The sequence below is a fragment of the Falco cherrug genome, chromosome 8 (genome assembly GCF_023634085.1).
Source record: "Falco cherrug isolate bFalChe1 chromosome 8, bFalChe1.pri, whole genome shotgun sequence".
NCBI classification, from domain to species: domain Eukaryota; kingdom Metazoa; phylum Chordata; class Aves; order Falconiformes; family Falconidae; genus Falco; species Falco cherrug.
In genome coordinates, this window is record NC_073704.1 from 13,545,256 (window position 1) to 13,564,941 (window position 19,686).

Here is a 19,686-nt window from a genome sequence, read left to right on the forward strand (position 1 = left end):
GCAGGATATTCCAGCATCACTAGGTCAATTTAGGCTGTAATGGTTTTCTTCTGTTTGATTGTGGCACACTAAGCGCTCTCCCCCTCTACCACACCGCAGCATTTTTCTATGCTTTCTGAAGGCCACAAGTCTTCTCACATCCTAAGACTGCTTCTACCTTTGCCTTCTTCAGGTCTTGATAATTCAAGCACACCTTTATTCCAGGGAAAGATGAGAACACATATTGCCACAGATAGTATTAAAAAAAAAAAAAAAAAAAAAAGATGTTAGCTTCCAATTATGCTCAGTGGCACAAAATTGTGCACGATTTCAGTATGCCTGAAAAGAATGACACACACAACTTATTCATTGGTTTCCACCTTCTGAGGAGATTAAAATCCAGCCATGAATGTTCTCCTGAGAGCATGCCTACCCCAACAAGACATTACTATTGTTAAGTGTTGAGACTATAGCATGCAATTACAGCTAAATACCCATACACTGATTTCTCGTGGGGATTTGTTTGCAGTATTTCCATCTTCAACAACCCTAAAATCATCAAAGTTAGTTACACTTAGTATAAATTACAAATAACCAAGGCTCTAACCTGGTTTTATAGTTCAATACTACACCAATAGCTAAGGCACATTTTAAAAAGCTGTCTCCAGCTAGACCACATTTCAGTTTCCCTTTCAACTCAATACTTTGAAAATACATCTGGAAGCCAATAGCACTACTCACACATTTTTATCCTGCCCAGTACAGACATGTCTGCTCACAAGATTCATTAAAAAATGCCTTTGGAAAGAAGTTAACCTCTTGACCTCAAGAGTGCCCTAAGCAGATCTGTAGCAATGAAATCCATAGATTAATTCAAAGCTGTGTAATAAATTAAGTTACTTTTGAGTGGTCTTATTTGTTTCACCCGGGAACTTGATAATGTTTAGAACTTCTGTTTATCCTATTTTCAAACTCCTCTGTACTAGTCATCTTAATCATCAGGATCACATACTCCCTTTAGTTTTTTCATCACCCAGATCCTGAAGTCTCAATTCAAGATTTTTGTTATCTCCTTCCTGAATTATTAAACCCTTGCTCTACCAGAAATACAGCATGAAAAACATTAGAGAAGATACATCACTACACTGTATGAAAGACACTGCATTTTCTAGAAAGATAAAAATCCACCAGAACTCTCGAAAAAACATTGCAACACAAAAAGTTAATATATACATATATGAAAAAATACGTATGTTGTGCTATACAACACAAAATCCACCACAGCCTTTTCAGTTGGCTTCCTCTGCTTCAGAGCAAGGTCTTAATCACATAATTGCAGAGTCTGTTGTAAAGGTAACTACCATATCTCTGGATAAATGGGAGATTATATATCAAGATATAGATATATCTTGCTAATATAAGCCTAAGTCAGGAAGATTCACTGCAAAACCTTTCATTAAAAAGCTTTTGTTATCACCTCCTAAAACAAAAGCTATTTCTTGCCCTCTGGCTCCACAAATAGTGAGAGGATCTTACCCATCTTCCAGCCCAGTCCGGAAAGTCCCAGAATACATTCTCCCATCTGCCCACTTTAGGATCCCTCTGGAAAAAACGCAAAGCCATACACGTGGGTAAGACAATCAGTTCACACTTCCCACATGACTCTTATGAGTGAGCCTACTTACTAATACAGCAACCACCTCATTTTGTTTTCAGCTGTTACACTGAAATGCTTTTACCTGCCATGGGGTTTCCCTGAAAGCCATCTCCCATCATAGACAGCATCCTTAAAGCGAGGGTCCTTATAGAAGGTGTATTTGGCACTGCGAGAAATAGGAGGTTCCTGTCTTGGCACATTCCCACCAGCTCCATATAGAATTAAGTCAGAAGTCCCTTTAAGAGCCTGATCCACCGCTTGGCTTATTGCCCTCAGCCACTTGGTCTGAAACAGAAAGTGTCTCATCACAGAATTTAGCTAACACCTTTGCATTTACAGCAACTACAATAATATCCTTTTGCACTCCTCAGTATAGTGCTATAAATTGGAACGCTTCTACAGGCAAGCACAGGGTACAGTTAAGCTGCATACCAGGTTGCAGGAAGGCTTCCTCCTCGGTGAACACTTAGGTAACAACTCTCCCTATTTGGTCTCACAGTTGGAGAGACGAACTCATTCATACCACTGAAGCCATACAAAATTTGTAGATATGCCTACCTTTTCCTGGGGTGTTGAAGAAACAAGAACAAGCTGTTCTTCTGGTGTTGTTATCTTCAATCCATTCCTACACAGGGGAGGGGGGAAATAGTTCAGTGAAATTTCATCCTGAAAAAGGCAAGGTTTTTAGAGCATGAATATTTTACCTTCCCTCCCCCACCCCAGCTAGCATTCACTTTTAATGTTAAAGTCAGCAGTGAAGTAGTATGAAAGACTACTTGCTTCCCTCTTTACTACCTTATTCTTTCAGATACTGATACAACTATTTTTTTAAAGACACAGAAATACTGTAAGTTTTCCAAAACCAGAAAGAGGAGTAGACATGACTGCATCCAGCCTATTCTGTGCCTCGTTTACAATAACCAGTTACAAAATGCTCATCCTCCCTCCCAAGATATCTGACTATTTCAGCATCACAAGCAAGAATACTCACACATTACCAGCTTCTTCTGAAAGAGCTTCTACCCACAGCGTGGACAAGGGAAAAATATGGTGCGTTGAGAACTGTAGGCAAGGAGAAGGAGAAGGGAAACTTCACTGGGTACTGATCCATTACCTCTGCCCCATGCTTTTTCTGAACATTTTTTCCCCTTTCTTTGAGGACTAGGGAAAACTGAGCATTACAGGCTCCTTATACGCACCTTGCTCCAAGAAACAGCCAACAGAAACTACTCCAGGCACAGGGCAACAGCCATCAAACATTACATCATTTCAAATTCATTTGTAAACACACACAAAAAAAAAAATCACTTTTAAGTGTTCAAGCAACATTGCAGTGAACAGTGCAAAAACCTTATCTTCACTATATGAAAAATGTCATGCTGTTTAAAGCACAGAAAAGGTTTTGTTCCTGGATACAAGCTGGCTTACCTGAGCATGCACCAGAGCATCGTTAAAGAGGATGAACCAGTTTACAGAGAATCTTCCAGCATGCTGCAGGGACAGCCCTCGATTGCTGCTTTCACAGATTAAACGACGCTCTGGCTTCCGCAAGGAATCCTACAGGCAGGATTAAAAACAAAATTACAGAAGCTTACTTCCCACTGATCATGTCTTAAGGTCAGTGCTATTTGTCTTTCATAAAAAAGGCCCAACCTTTCTAAAGTTAAAAGTACTGTAGCAACATAAATCAGAAATACGAGAAGTGCAACTGGGACAGCAGCACCAGTAGTAGACATAGGGTATAACGCTAACCACAAGAGATTCAAGCTGCTAAAGGACAGACAATTGTCATACCGTCATTTTCCCAGGAAAGGTCTTCCAGAAGCCCAGTGTGTATTCTGCTTCTTTTCTTTTTCTGCTAAGATGGACAGCAAGGCTCTCATAACAAGAGCTAGAATCCTGTAGCTTCTGGTATTCTGGAGATGCCTACAGGGCATAAGGTAAGACAAACCTGAGAGTGTTTCTGAACACCTGTACCAACATGACTAACCAAGCTGCAGTGCAACTGCTCATTTTGCTAAATCAGCACCAAATGCATGACAGTTGTTCTGGTTAATAAAGTAACAGTGCAGGCTAAGTTATTTTCTTGGTCACATGTTCTGTTGGTGTGCCAAGAGTTTTTAAAATACAAGAGTTCCATGAACGTAAGAGGAGAATGACTGATATACAATTACATAACCTACCTTCTCGCAGCTTAACAAGCTGTAGCAGAAGTAGTGCTAATAATTGCAGGAGTAATACTTTAAATGTTTAGTGGGATAAACATACAAGTAGCTATTGCTGCCTTTTAGTCATCTTTTATTTCAAAAGAATGCAACTGTATACATCTAAATGGGTGGTAAAAGTCTACCTAGTATCTATGTAGTATTTTTAGTAGAGTATTACAGCCAAGGATGGCTACAGTAATGATGCCAGATGGCACTGAAAGCCAACAGGCAAACATCAAAATAACGTATTTGTAATCGAGTGCTCAGGCACACAAACAAGTTCTGGCAGGGTAGTAAGTTTCTACCATCATGTGATCTGTGCAGGTGTGGTATCAGACTGCACAAATAAATATGCATGATTTTCCCTGCAGCAAATACAAGTCTGAGGTAGCTTCTCTGAGGACTAAGCTATTTCTAGTTACCTGGCACTTGCTTCACACAGTTACTTGTGAGCCATAAATTTTCTGTTTGTTCAGATACAGATAACAAAGCCAGCTTACCACTTCAAAACACGTAGCAAGCTTTAGCAAAGTCCTAGCATAGTTATGAAGTCGTCCAAATGGCATGAAAAACAGAGCATTGAGAACTTCTACTAGCTGGAGGTTTTCCTCATTCTTCTCAGACAGTTTCTGTAACAGCTCCTGGTTTTTACTCAAGAAGTCTCTAAATGATGGGACCATTGGGGAACAGAGGGAGGAGAGAAGAAAAAAAACAGCAAGACGTCAGTGATGTTTTATGTAGATGAGCTCAGAATGCCCCTTTCTGGATTATCATAAACCAGTGAAAATTACAGAGGCAAATGCATGCTTCTTATTAATCTATTCCCAATTTATTTTAAGGAAATACATTAATACAGACATGTAGCTCCCTAACAACTGCAACACAGGACGACTTCTACTCTCACATGCTGAGTCATTAAACTGGTTGAAGAAAGTTAAGTTGCCCCACTTGGAGAGTAACTAGTTGCCTTTTTCCCCCTTTAACACTTGATTAGTAAAAGAGCTAACAGGTGGAATGACTTCCCCATTACTGTTAGAGAAGTAAGTTTCTAACACTAACACATACAAGAAGGCCTGAAAGAATTATAACTTTGCTCCAGTGGACTTCCCTAATACATCAAAATAGTCTCTTCCCCACCCCTGCTGTTCAAGGCAACTGACCAGTTTCTCCCCTAACTAGAAAAATTACATCCTACCTCAAAGAAAGGCAGGAAATCTGTTCAATCCTCAGTCTGATTTCCAAGAGGGGGAACTAATCTAGTTCAGAGAAGAAGAGGGAAATGGTTCTGAAGACAATGCATTAGCACAAAACCCAGGATTTCTTCATTAAAAGGAAAACAAACCTACTTTTCCCTCTCCTTCACCATATCTGTGTGCACACATGTGCTGACACATATGACACATCTGCATTAAAGCACATCAGGCTGGGAAGCATTAAAACACAAGCTGCAAGAATCAGGAGAGGCCCAGAAAGCAGGCCCCAGGGACAGCAAAACAGATCAGAGAACTGCACAGCAGGGTCCCTAAGAATTCTACACGATTAGTAAGATGCCATTTCACACATCAAAATAACGTACCTTGTCTACATCTGCTAATGATATTTAAGAACTCTTTGGTTCAATAATCTTTAAGAATAAAGTCTTCCTCAGAGAGAAGACCATATTTAATAATTTTTAAATTTAACCATCTGCATGGCTTGCATTTTTGAAGTGCTTTGAGATCCTCACATGGAGGACTTGTAGAAAAGTGTCAAATAATAACATTCTTAACACCGAGTATAGCTCATCTGCTCTTTCAGAGGACACGCTCAAAAACCTGCCAACAATAGAGACATCTATTGAAGCTAGCACTTGTTTAAAGTTGGGACTTTCTAATGCATTCATATTGCAGGATATCCTTAGAAGACTGACATTGTTAACCATGGACTTAAGACAGTATCCCTCGGGGAGGACGCGCAAAGAAATTCATCATTATCAGCAAGGATATTCTTGACTTCCCCTTGCAAGTTACAGGACAAAACCTCTAAGACATCTCCTCTCTGAAGTTCCAGAACCTAAAAAGTGTTATTCACCTAATGAGACCCTGGTTGCTGTAGGAGAAGCTGTGACACCTGACAGTGACAACTGATGTGATGAATTCAGTACCAGTGATTTCAACATCCAGAACTTTTCAGTACTGATTATAGATAAGCTTATATGAACTAATATTTCCTGTAAGTCACCCTAAAAATCTTGACCAATGCAGAAAGATTCTCAGTCTCTCTCTCCAGTAGTATTTTGTATTTACTCTGTGGCACTGCTCCTCAGGCGCAGAAGATTCTTTGCATTCGGTACCCTGCTGTTTCAGAGAACTTCCAACACCATCATTTACACTACGTTCAAGTGCTCCATGAACAGCTCTAACAGAATCACTCCCAAGTTACAGAATGTAGGAAGGAAAGCTGGCAATTCCTCAGGTGCGTTAAATACCCTCACTGCAACAACTTCACAGCACCAAAGTGAAAGATGCATAGTGTCATTACTTCCTAGACAAAAATACTATTGAACTGAGAAAAAAGCTTTACTTTATGATCTATAAGCTTCAAATAGATATGTCTCAGGCCTTAACACACAATTCCTTCCTCACATTTAAGAGCAACTACCCATGAAATAGTCAAGCAACCTTGAGAGGCAGAGCAGATATAACAACACTTCTTCACGTGTTTTTGCATCATTTTAAAGCAATTCCATAAACTTAAAGAATTCAGATTAAAATGAATTTGCATTATCTACTCTTACTAATTCTTAGAAATGTGCTGTTCTGTATTTTGACAGCAACATCTGAAAGAATAAAACACTAACACTGAATAGATTATGATAATTTAACCTCAAGACTAACCTTTCAAAAAATCACTATCTGAAATTTATTTATGTTTCTTTCAAGGTATTTACAATAATTTATGATTTTTCCTCCTTTCATCAACTTCAAGATAAAGTAACCGAACTCATTCAGCAGCATTTTAACCTACATTTTTATCACAGTTGAGAGGAAATTACTTTTTCTTCTTCTGATGGAATGAGACCAAGCCTCCACATGCTTATTACTACACACATACACACACAATTCTTTAAAGTACACCTCTTTGCTAGTTGATCAAAAATTCCAGAAAATGGTAAAGGTTTGCTTACATTGCTGGCTTTGCAAGAAGCGTAAATCCTCCCATTACAAGGAAGTTTGTTACTGAAGTACAATACCTAAAATATGGAAGAATAAGAGCTTCAGTTACAAAGTAGGAACACCCCTGGAAACAGCAACTGTTGTAATCTCCAACAGTTTATCAATTAGATCTGTGATATCTTTTACGATACAAGTAATCTTAAGTACTTGAGAAAATACTGAAGTGAAACACTCCTTGTTACTGAACACTTAGTATTCACTTTCCACATGGAGGTCAGAACATGCATTACTATTCCACATTTCTGCTGACATTAGCACAATGCAGAGGGCTTGCTTTGCAAACCGAACTGTAATTTCATTTTTTTTCCCCCAAATTTGGGCATGTACAGAATAGGCCATCTGTTTCAATAGTTTAATACTGCTAGCTTTTAATTATATTCAAGACTGAAATATCAAGATGGTAATTTCTATTTTCCTGCTACTCAACATTCTAACTTTCACTTCTTCCCTACCAAAAAAGAAAACCATTAAAAAAAACTAACAACAAAAACCACCTTTCTCCAAGGGAAGAGGTCTCAGCTTAGCCCAATTAACAAATAATACTTATGTTGCCTGACATATCTTTGCAAGATGCTCATGGCACCATGCCAAGGAGCATGCATAGGTTCTGATGCCATACACAGAAAACTGTAAAGCATTAGAAAGCAAAGGGGGAAAGCAGAAGACAGGCAGGAACAATGAGAACAGAAATTTAAGTATTTCAGTCTCACAGGGAGGAAGAAGAAATTAAGAAGCCCTTCTAAAGCGGGTAATAAGAACCAGTTCTGGAAATCTAAGTTACAAGAAAAACTGAAGTCACAGACTAAGTAAAAAAGGGAGAAAAATACGTATTTACAATTATGAACAACCCATGTGACAAATGGGGAAGAAAGCTGCGTCTAGGGTGATACAGCTTAAGATCACTGACCCAGCAGAAGTGGTAACTGTTGTGCTTGTGTCAGAAAAAAAGTGTAGCTAGCTGCAAACTGAAAATGCAACTGCCTAACAACCGAAGTTGATCATCATGAAGTCTTGTTCCCTTAGAGATTTTCAGATGTCTAGTAACCAAGACTATATTCAGAAAGGCCATTTTTAGACTCTCTCCCCTGTCAAGCCACTATTTTTCACATAAGCCTGTAGTTAAGTATGATGAGACTTCTATATTTGCATTAAACTATCCAGCAACTACAAAAGTTATTGAGGAGAAAGATAGCAAACAGTGGGACTGCATAGACTTCCACTCCCAAAACCATTAAGCTCATAAAAATAGTAACCAGTATAATTCAGACTTAATTCTGAGCGCTAAAGCAGCTCTGTTTTTCATGTGAAAGGTGTAATACTGGCTGTTTAGCAGTTATCAGGACAGACGAACCACTTTTCTGGCAGGCAATTTTTAGTTAATGACTACTGAAAAGGCATTTTGTAACTACAGTAAACCTCCAAAGGTAGCTTTACTTAGTAGCCTAGCCACAGTAACTCTATTACATTATGTTTCAAGATCCTTACTATTTAAGTAATGAACACGTCACTTTTTACAGGTATATATGCAGCAATCAAAGAAGAGTTCGTGCACAGTTTTACATTAGGGAAGCTGAAGCTGTCCAGTGTGCTCCACAACGACTTTGAAATATATAGCTTGCTACAATATTAATTTGTTTGGGTAAAAATCTCCATTTTAATCTGCATTTTAAACTGCAAGAACACAATTCGCACAACAGTTACTTAAGTGGCTTTTCTTATGATCTACCTTCCTCTAACTCAGGGCTTGTTGTGGTCAATAAGCTACAGAGACTGAAGATGAGAGGGAATTGGATACTTGCTCAGTGTAGCTATCCAAAAAGAGACTGGAATGCTTCAGGATGGCCAGGCTCCTGGCTTCTTTTACCCCATGAAGAAAGCTACTTAAAGAAGCTCCATGTTGACCAATGAGATAGCACAGCTTGCTGAACCTGCTTGCCATTTCTTGCAACAACTGGACTGTATTTGCATTGCCCAAATTATCTGTAACAGACCAGAAAGCAATTTAGCTTACCTTATGAAAGAGCAGCACCCATTACTAAAGGTGCTGTTCAGATGTTTTATCAGCAATTACACCTCATAGCTACATTATTCAGAATCAGGAATTCAAAAATTTTAGACTAAATACAGCTCAATTAAAGTTATTTACAGTTAAACAATCAGGAAAGTGAAAATACTAGTAACATAACGCAGATGTCGAATTATAGTGGTATTTCACCAGCTCATCCAAACAGGGGATAAGATTAAGACACCAGCTTTACCCCAAAAATTAATTATTACTTTTAAAAATTGCATAAATAGATTTGTGGAACATAGGGAAAATAATATCAAAGAAAATATTAAAATAAGTTCTTACCTAAACCTAAAAGTGGTCTAAGAACCTGAGATTTGATCTCACTCAGTTTGAAATAAAACCTTCTCTCAGTAGAAGCCAACTCATGCAAACTGGCAATATATCCCATTACGTTTTTGTCTACCAGGACCAAACAGCTGTCACCACCAGCTATCACATTGCTTATGTACCCTACCTACAACGTGAAAAAAAAGAGAAAAAAACCCAGCAGCTTTAATATTTTTCTTTTTACACTCCAATTTAAAAGTAGGGCGATGCAAAATAAAGCATATTATCACTTAGTGCTCCTAAAAATAAGTATTATTTACCTACACTAACTAACAATCCATTCAATACTGGCTTAATACAAGAATGATAAAAGTAGAAGAAACATTTATAGTCAATGCTGTTCATTTTCTGGTACTGACAGAGCCTAAAAGCCAACAAACAGACCATCTTTTAAGGTGACTCATAGAACCACTCCGAGTTTAAGAGATAGTGACCTTGAGTTCAGTCACTTACAGAACTGCAATATACTTCATGCTTATATCAACATTGTTGATATTAAATAACATCATTACAACAGCTATTTCTCCTATTAATTAGGAAGTTAGAATAATAAGGCTTTAATATTATGACTGTGCTCTGAACTGTAGTCCTTTCTGGACCTGAAAGACACCAATTTATTAAGAAGTAGTATTACAGCATCGAACTGGACTAATACTAATCACTATTAACACCACAAGTGGTACTGGTGTAGGTATTACTAGGTATTTGCTTTCCACAGTAGCTGGAAGCAAAACTTTTCTCTAAGGTCAGCACAAGTGCCACTGATGCATTGTGGCTCCTCGCTAATTCTGGTTCGCATGCAACACCACACTCGGTGTTTGATGTCTTCTTTTATTTCTTTTGCTGTTAAATAGAGAATTCCTTAGAAACATTGAGCCAGAGTAGTTCAACAAGCAACCCACAGGCCAACTCTGATATGCCAGAGCCTACAAGTCACCTTACAAGAGAAAAGCATGGCTAGCAACAATCTTACAGAAGGAATATAAGCGTGCGTGTCTGCATGCACACACATACACAGACCCAGTGTCTTAAATCCCTGTCTCTCCCCAGCACTCCTCTCCAGCTGCTATTCTGCTTAATCTAGGGAAGTAGCAATGAGACCCAGAAGAACTGAAACAAAGAGCGGCTTTCTACCCACTCCATCTCTTCCTTGTTACTTCAGACTCAGGTTGGTCTGAAATCCTACAACCAGCTTGGAAGAGGATGTGCAGTCAAGCGTACACACTCCTCTACCTCATGCCAGCTTCAAGGCAGACATGAGATTCATCCTGGTGAAGTAAACTGCGTAGGGGCATGTCCTCTCTTGCATACATTTTGGTGCCTGTGCTCAGTTCCCCCTTTATACCCATAAGAAAGGAAGGGGGGAAGAAAGAGATGGTGCAGAACACTCAGGGGGACCTTCCGCCCACGCACGAACCAGACGCACAGGACGCAGAACAGAGTAAGACAAGCAGCACCCTCAATCATTTGAGAAACAACAGTAAAATGAAGAGCAATAGCAGTGAAGAACAAACACATGAAGACTGTGGTGAAAACAGAACACAATATAAGGCACTTCTGCAGAACACACATGGAATGAAGTAGATTAGATACACTGGAAACACCTCACTGTCCCTCAAACAAAAGGAAAGACCAAAAAGCAGGCAGGGAAGAGAATGACATTGGTTAGGCCTCTTCTCTGCCCTCCGTATGCTGTGCGGCTGATTTGACTGTTAAGCGCCGCTCACTTTACTTGAAACCCTTAAAGCTAGTTGAACAACCAGCACTATTCTATTTTCAAAAAGCATCAGTATGGCCTGCACTAACTTAAAGGAAATACCACTCACCTTACTACAGGACAGTAACAAAACCGGACTCTTAGTACAGCTATTTTCATACAAATTATTTTCTGTTGTTGTCTCCTGGCCACTGTAATATAATCCAGGTTGAAAGTCTTCCTCATCTGCTAAGAAGAGGGAATAATCTAGTCCTGCTGCTATACTCCATACACCATCACCACACACCTGAAATTCACAAGGAAGGAAAAGACATTAGAAACCATCACCCAAAACTGGAAGCAGAGAAGAATAGTTAACTCCTCTAGCAATACACACACATCACACACCTGCCAAGTATTGCAATAACCAGTAATTTTTCATCTTCAGTGTCTCATAAATGAATATCTTGCATATATAGTGAAAATTACCTTTCTTTCCAGTCTTCTTTCTAATGGCTGGTTTTTTGCCTTTAAATTATAAATCTGTTTTAAATGGGCATCAGGCGAGTTTCATTAAAGTTGAGACACTCTTTTCCCCTCTACATTTAACTGGGAAATCGATACATTTAGGAAACAGTTAACATGCTGTACATTCGTTTGTGTAAGGCCTAAGCAAGAAAACTCTGCAGCTAGTTTTCCACTAAGATAAGCACCAGCAAACACAGGAAAGGGTCTGGTCTAACCCCAAAATTATTACGTGGTTATTCACTCAATGTGATGAGAAGTTCAAAACAAACAGAAAACCCACTGCCAAAACAGCTCTGGAAATACAGAAACAAGCAACAAATGTGGTCACAGCCTAGCAAAGCTAAAAATGACAAAAGCTAAAGATGCAATTGTTTAGAATAAAAACAGTGTTCCAAAGGATTTAAAAGTTTCAGCACCACAACATCAGTGTCGGAGAAACCAAATATAAGGTAGAAGTGAAATCTGACAAAAAGGTACAACCAGTCACATTTCTCAGTTTTAGAACCTCAATGTGGTCAAAACCCAGTGTTTTTGTAAAGGATTCTCTGGCAGATTTCCATAAGCTCATCTTAGGATTGTATTCACAGTGTAAGAAAGAAACCAAGGGCTCTATTACTATACAGCACACAGATCCATAAACAAGGCCAAGTTTTAGAAATTACTTTGCACTTGCTTGTTAAGAGACTGAAAGAAGAAAAATACAAAAACAAAGTACCTTTGCAAGACGAGGGACTGTCGTTGGGGAGTTGAAGTGACCAAGCTGGCCAGAGATATTACTGCCCCATGAAAACACCTGTAAAAAAATACAGCTAAGCATCAATTGTGTGAACACACGTCAACGGTATAAGATTCATGTAGCAAGAAGCACTTCCCTAATTTCCACTGTCTTCCTACATTATCAAATTGTCTTCTCGCATTCAGAAATGGAATGCAACAAATTAAGTCATGGCAATCTTTAAACATAACGTTTATGGTACATGCAGAACTTCAGCAGAAAGAGAATTAAAATTCCACAGTGCTTCCAAGTTGCCTCCCAAAAATGGGAACAAAAGTTCATAAGCAAAAGAAACAAAAACCTAGAAAACAACAAACATGACAATTATGTCATAGATAAGTAATTAAATGATAACAATCACTTGTACCTGGGATTTGGCAGTGAGTGCTAAGGAATGATGGCCACCAGCAGAGAGGTGAATCACTTCTTTACCATCTAAGCTTTTCACACATAGGGGCTGAAGCCTGTCAATCCCCAGAACCCATAAAAGGGTGGGGGGAAGAAGAAAAAAAAAAGATTATCAGAGGTATTCTTGACACCAAAATAAATTTGAAGTTTTATTTTTTTCTCAATAACAAGTTAGAGAAAAACAAACATAATTGGAGTCTTTTGGCAATAAGCCAGCTTACGTCAAAATGGTCATGAAGGACAAAATTTTGGATGAAGTCAAAATATCACCAAAAGTCACACTGATTACACCAGGAAAAGTCATAACTGATTGGTATTCAGTAGCAATACAGCATAAAATATGTTACTTTGAGGAACTTAAATCACAACACTTAAAAAGAACAAGAACACAATGCAAGGCAGTTGACCAAATTTGAGAATTTGAGGAAGCGGAATACTCAAGATTTCCTAGTGACCTACTGAACAAAAAACCCCATTTATCAAAGAAATCTCACCTTGGCAAAACATCGCCATGACCTAGCTGTCCTTCCTTCCCCTTTCCCCAGCTCCACACCTCTGTTCTTAGAGAGGGCAAAAGAGCATCAGCCTCACCACTGTAGGTTGGAGTCAGAGCTACAGTCCTCATTTTTGCCCGGCCTACCTTCCGTAAGAGCCTAGGAGAAACTGAAAACAGGCCAAGAGATAGAAAAATTGCTCATCATTTTAGGTAAATGTATCACTCAGACTGCATGATACACAGTAACAGTACCATTTGAAATAACTGATCAAGCCTTCTTAAAGAGGTCTTAATTAATATTGAGAGCAAAGCTGACATACACTAAAAGCAGACAGAACCAGCTTTTACAGGATAACAGCCATATGAGAACTATGCAGTTATACTTAATTAAATCAAACAAAACAAACCATACATTAAAAAAGGTATGTTTTGAAAGAAAATATCTCCTTGCAGTGACTAGAAGATTTCAATACTCCCGAAAATCTCCTCTCAGATCCAAGATCAATATAGAACTAAACCACGTACCCAGTCAGAGCAATTAACAACACTAAAACGTATGAGGAAAGAAGGTCATTAACTTTCTAGTCTGGCAGTGGGATTTGGAGTATTTCTAAGTCCCTGGCTCAAAACCAGCTCAGTACAGTAGGGATTACAGGCCACACAGATTTTTATCTGCTATGCAACCTAGACAGAAGAAAGTTTTGCCATTTTGCAATAAGACGCCCAGACTACTACAATGTGCCTGCATTACCTTACTTTACCAACAAAGAACATTCCTAAACCCAATAGGCTTTTGATTTTCTTAGCATGCACATCTGCTAGTCTTCACTCCCTCCACTGCTTTCAAGTCCTAAAATATAGTTTACAATTCATAAACAGCTTTGGTAGACGATTAGATTTGTGAATCTGTATTTCACAAATATGATTGTGAATCACACTATAGTAATTTTTCCAGTTGGTCTTCCCAACATGCTTTTTTTACCTTGTGACAACAAGCCAGGCAGGGAAAGTCTTCGACTCCCTCCTTCAGATTCCTCCTCTCTAATATCTACTAAACTGGAACTCTTCTTGCCCTGCATGGATTCCAGTCTGACCTGCTCTTCTCGACTGTCTTTCAGAGCTTCAGGCCCTAGGGAGCCACCACCGCCAGACTGAGATCCTGGTTCACTTGAAGGTGTGCCATAGAAGTTCATTACTTTCTTCAGAGACAATGCTCCAGCTTCATATGTAGCAGCTACTCTCACACCAACTGCTGACGCACAAGAGGCCACCAAGCTGTTCAAGGCAGATGTGCTGGTACCTGGAGGGCCAGGAATACAAGCACTGAGCTGTTCTTCTTGAGAAAGCTAAAACCAGAAAAAAAAAAAAAATTGAAGACTATCACACCAGACAGCACATCACAGAAGGATGATGATATGAAGACATACACATTCACTACTCAAACTATGTGCCGTTCTGAACAAGACATTATGAGGAAGCTTTTTATACTAAGGTGTACATCTATTCCTCAGAATCTTATTTTTTAAGGTAGGACCAAGCATCATTTCTACATGGACTGAACTTTGTCTGTTGCACTTGTGTAGCTCATGCACAGGAGACTGTGGGGGTCTGGTCTTTTTAAAATTCCAAAACCATGAATCTTTGCAAACAAATATAAAAAGGGATTTAATTTTAGGCTTATTACTAACTTCTTTGCCACCAATTAAAAAGCATCAGCAAGTACGCTGTATTTACAGAGATAGGTTCTCTCTTTGATATGTTAAAAGGAAAACAGTGATTTATGGATTCATTTTGCAAGGTTTATCTTAAGACCAGTCTAGGCTACATGTCCCCTTACACTGCTGTTGCATCCCTATAAAGCTTAGTTAATAACCATCAAGTCCAGCTAGGGACAAACTGACTGAAGGGAATTATTAGTACCAGCACGTGACCACCTGTAACAGCAATTAATTTACCCACCAGGTAAGAAATAACACACAAGCTAGTATTTGCCAAATAGTTTGAATGTTAAAACTAAGACAGCGAAGTTCCATTTTCCCACCTAATACATGGTGGGAAATAATACTATTATAAATATTACAGCTCACTTTATTCTGCCAGAAGGCAAACAACCCTTGACTTTTTTTGTGAAAAGCTAGGCTGAAGGATTGGTCCTATTTACTTGTACTTCATTCCTATTTATAAAAGGCATACCTAGCAATACGAAAAAGCAAACTTGATTCGTGTAGGAAAAACAAAGGATTTTACTAATGCTGAAACATTACAGTAGTCCTCATCTCTGCTCTTCACACGTATGCTCAATTGTGTTAAGATTCAGTGAATCAGTTCCAAGCTTGTTTATTCCTGGAGCTGAGTGAGGAAAAACAGTACTCTGGAAATATTCCAAGAACAAGGAGTTGAGAAAGGGGGCATGAAACTACACGTTTCAGTCATGTCCTAATGGCAGGAGTTCTTGCATGAGTCTGAGGGGCCCACAACTGCTAGAATGCTTTGTATTAGCAACAAGCACAAGGGAGGACAACTGTGTTCACACAATGTTTATTTCTCTGAATTAAGTTTCCCTCAGAATAGGAAAACATAACTTGCTGAATTATCAAGTTACTGGACAGTTTGATTTTAATACTACTCCCTTTCTTTTTCTTTTTGCAAGCTGAGGTGATAATAAAAACCAACTATTTATTAGGCACTGTGAAATTTATCTCCCAGAACCGTTGTGCAAAATTTCTTCCTGTAACAAGAAATTGATGTCTACACAACACCTGAAATGACAGAAGACATTTTCAGAGTTCTGCTATGAATTCTGCATATTGGGCCACAGAGTGGCAGTTTTCCTTATAGACATTACCTTTACCATAAACCATCCAGCAGGACTGCCAGACTGCACTGCAAGGTTTTGGATTAGTTTTTTGTCTACTTGCTTTTGGGTTGTATCTTCTTTCCCCCACCCCAAATAAGATTTTTTCCAAAAAAGCAGAGAATGCAATATTTTAGCAGGAAGCTAGGAACAGCTTTCAAACTTTTGTATCAAGCATTTTCTGATGCTTATTAAGTTGTTCTGCTATAGTTTCAAAACAGTGCTGTAGAACCATTTTCCAGATCACACATAGTACCTAGGTATTTCCCATCCCTGTTTATAAGTTTATGCCACTCCTACACGATTAACATTAGAAGCCTTTTGGTCAACACTAACCTTACCTTTACAATCTTTACTTACAATCTAGAATTAAATGATTGCGAAATTAGATTTGCAAGGGATTAGTTCCACATATAGAAAAGAAAGTTTCACCTTAAAAGTAAATTAGACAAGTACCAGCTTACTGCTCCCCACAAATGGGAAATGCATGCACCATAAAACAGCTAGAGAATGGGAAATTGGCTTCTGTGGTTCTGGTACCCTGAACCATGAAGAGGAGAGACCATAAGCACTGTCAAGACTGATGACATAGAAGGCTTACAACTGAACATGGATGGAGGACAATAAAAACATCTTCCACTTCAATCTGAGAACCATCAGAGAAGAAACACTTTGGAACTATAGGAACACTGCAGCTAAATTAACCTAACAGAATTTTTCATTTGTGAAAATAACAACGTTGTCACATATACAAGAGGAGTTGTTGCAAATTAAGAGCTAGTTACTAGGTACCAACCCGCTCAGGTTCTGTGCAGATGTTCTTCTCCACGCTCTCATTTAATGAGTGATCTGATAAACTGATTAAGTACTCTTTCATCACTTCCTTCTTTTCTGGGAACAGAATATTTCCAGGACTAGGAATTCCACCGTCTTCCTGTGCATCACTGCTGAAAAGCACACTTGCTCCATCAGATTCTAATGTAACAAGTGTATGCTCTTCCACAAATGGTTTCTGACAGTCTTCACTTTGGCTACCTGTTACACTTTTTCCTTCTGGAGTCTCCAACGAGGGACAGAAGATGTGGTTTTCTGGTGGGTTATCAGACAGTGCTACACCCAGTGGGCAACAGTGACTATCTGAAATGATGACATGATCTTCCTTTTCTGTCATGGTAATAAGGAGCTGACTGCAATGATTGCACCTCTCTGGGATAGGCTTCATTTCCTGCACAGGGAGACATTGTACCAGAGCCAGGCTGTGGTAGGCTCCACAAGCAATCTGGAGCACAACACGTCCTGCCAGGTGCTCTACCTTCTGTGGCTTTGTCACTGGGAAAGTTGTCGTTATGAGACCAAGCTGGCAGCCACTTCCCCAAGCCCATATCTCTCTGCTTAGTGATAGTGCCAGCGTGTGTTCCTCTCCACATGCTAGCTGTAAAATCCTTACTGATAACAGAGGACTGGTTTCAGAATCAGAAATACTGATAGGTTGTGGCTCTGGCACACACGGCTGATTAGCAACTGCACACTGGCCAGCAGAATTGTTCCCCCACATGTAGACCACACCACTTTCTGTCACGGCTCCATTATGGAAGCTGCCAGCTGCCACTGTAATAACATGATGTCCAAGCAAAGTATTTTCTAAGATAGGACTATTAGCACATGATTCTTCCAGTCCTGATCTCCAGGGCAGTTTTCCGAAACTGTAGACCTCTCCACCTAGGAGAGAAGAAAACAAAAAAACAAGCCTAGCACGAGCCTGATGAAGTTAAACCAATACAAAAATTTGAAGAGAGAGTCAGATAAACAGATAAATACCAATTTCTAGCTTACTCCAGGCTCAGCAAAACTATGGCTATTGACATGTGAACGCTGCTGGCTGCACTCTGCTATTGCTGCTGTTAAGTTCTACACCTCATGTTCATGTTACCTTGTGCACGCATCCGCTGTTGAACCAAGTAACACTTTTCTACTAAAAATTCTACTTTTTATATTTTATACCAAACATATGCGTATTTATTGGGCTATTCTATTTTAAGAACATACAACACAATGACACACAACCATGCTTGGTGAGCATGAAAAAGTAGAGAGTACATCTTTCCATACAGAGATCTACCATCAAACTGTACCGTTTGCCACCCTACAGTAAAACAGGTTGCCCTATCAGGTCATAAGTGGGGGGGGGGTGGTGGTAAATGTTATCTTGCCACTGGGGTTTGATGTTATACTGCAGCCTCTGCAAAATTTCATCACCTTTACCTGAAAAGATTGCAGTAATGCCAGTTCAAGTTACTTTGTTAATTCTAAAGAAAAGTTGAAATCTATTTTTAAAATGAACAGTGGTTTTCAGTAACAGGAAAACCAGTTAATCATATCCACAAACAACAGCCTTCATGGTGCATGAACACACATGCAAAAAGCCCTTTTAATTATGAAATAAACAAGTTCTAAAAAAACCCACCGGAGCTCATAACTCCGGTAGAGGAGAGGTGGTTATAGCAGGCTCACCAATAACCTATTCTCTTCAAAAAGATCAGAGAAAAAAATCAAAGCAGCAACTTCCAGTTTAGTCTACAACAGTATGCCCATTGATCAGTACAAGGGCAGGAAGGCGGATCCAGCAAACTACAGGCCTGCCAGCCTGACCTCAGTGCCAGGAAAGGTTATGAAGCAGATCATCCCAAGTGCCATCACATGGCACATGCAGGACAACCAGGTGATCAGGCCCAGCCAGCATGGGTTTATGAAAGGCAGGTCCTGCTTGACAAACCTGATCTCCTTCTATGACAAGGTGACCTGCCCAGTGGATGAGGGAAAGGCTGTGGATGGTGTCTACCTGGACCTTAGTAAAGCCTTTGACACCATCTCCCACAGCATCTCCTGGAGAAACAGGCTGCTCATGGCTTGGATGGGTGTACGCTGCACCGGGTAAAAAACTGGCTGGATGGCTGAGCCCAAAAAGTGGTGGCGAATGGAGCTACATCTGACTGGTGGCCGGTCACAAGCGGTGTTCCCCAGGGCTCTGTGCTGCGGCCAGTCCTGTTTAATGTCTTTACCAACGATCTGGATGAGGGGATCGAGCGCACCCTCAGGAAGCTGGCAGACGACACCAAGCTGGGTGGGAGTGTTGATCTGCTGGAGGGCAGGAAGGCTCTGCAGGGGGATCTGGACAGGCCGGACCGATGGGCCAAGGCCAGTTGCATGAGGCTCAACAGGGAGAGCTGCCAGGTTTTGCGCTGGGCTCACACCAGCCCCACGCAGTGCTGCAGGCCTGGGGCAGAGCGGCTGGGAAGCTGCCTGGTGGGAAAGGGCCTGGGGGTGCTGGGTGACGGTCTGCTGAACATGAGCCACCAGTGTGCCCAGGTGGCCGAGAAGCCCAGCGGCATCCTGGCTTGTATCTGAAACAGTGTGGCCAGCAGGGCCAGGGCAGTGATTGTCCCCCTGCACTTGGCACTGGTGAGGCCGCACCT

The 19,686-nt window shown here is 40.0% G+C and overlaps 1 protein-coding gene across 2 annotated transcripts in view; it reads right to left on the reverse strand.

The window, feature by feature from the left end:
* Positions 1 to 19,686, reverse strand: part of ALS2 (alsin Rho guanine nucleotide exchange factor ALS2) — a 43,672-nt gene that overhangs the window by 15,447 nt on the left and 8,539 nt on the right. For both annotated transcript variants that reach the window (XM_055718466.1, XM_055718467.1), the window contains exons 4-19: positions 17,010 to 17,932; positions 14,342 to 14,705; positions 13,358 to 13,526; positions 12,823 to 12,919; positions 12,396 to 12,473; positions 11,283 to 11,459; positions 9,412 to 9,583; positions 8,858 to 9,038; positions 7,010 to 7,075; positions 4,344 to 4,506; positions 3,431 to 3,562; positions 3,065 to 3,193; positions 2,628 to 2,698; positions 2,195 to 2,261; positions 1,719 to 1,921; positions 1,516 to 1,581 (exon numbers count right to left, since the gene is read on the reverse strand). In XM_055718466.1, the coding sequence (XP_055574441.1) occupies positions 1,516 to 1,581; positions 1,719 to 1,921; positions 2,195 to 2,261; positions 2,628 to 2,698; positions 3,065 to 3,193; positions 3,431 to 3,562; positions 4,344 to 4,506; positions 7,010 to 7,075; positions 8,858 to 9,038; positions 9,412 to 9,583; positions 11,283 to 11,459; positions 12,396 to 12,473; positions 12,823 to 12,919; positions 13,358 to 13,526; positions 14,342 to 14,705; positions 17,010 to 17,932 (3,058 nt within the window). The remainder of the gene's footprint in view (positions 1 to 1,515; positions 1,582 to 1,718; positions 1,922 to 2,194; positions 2,262 to 2,627; positions 2,699 to 3,064; positions 3,194 to 3,430; positions 3,563 to 4,343; positions 4,507 to 7,009; positions 7,076 to 8,857; positions 9,039 to 9,411; positions 9,584 to 11,282; positions 11,460 to 12,395; positions 12,474 to 12,822; positions 12,920 to 13,357; positions 13,527 to 14,341; positions 14,706 to 17,009; positions 17,933 to 19,686) is intronic.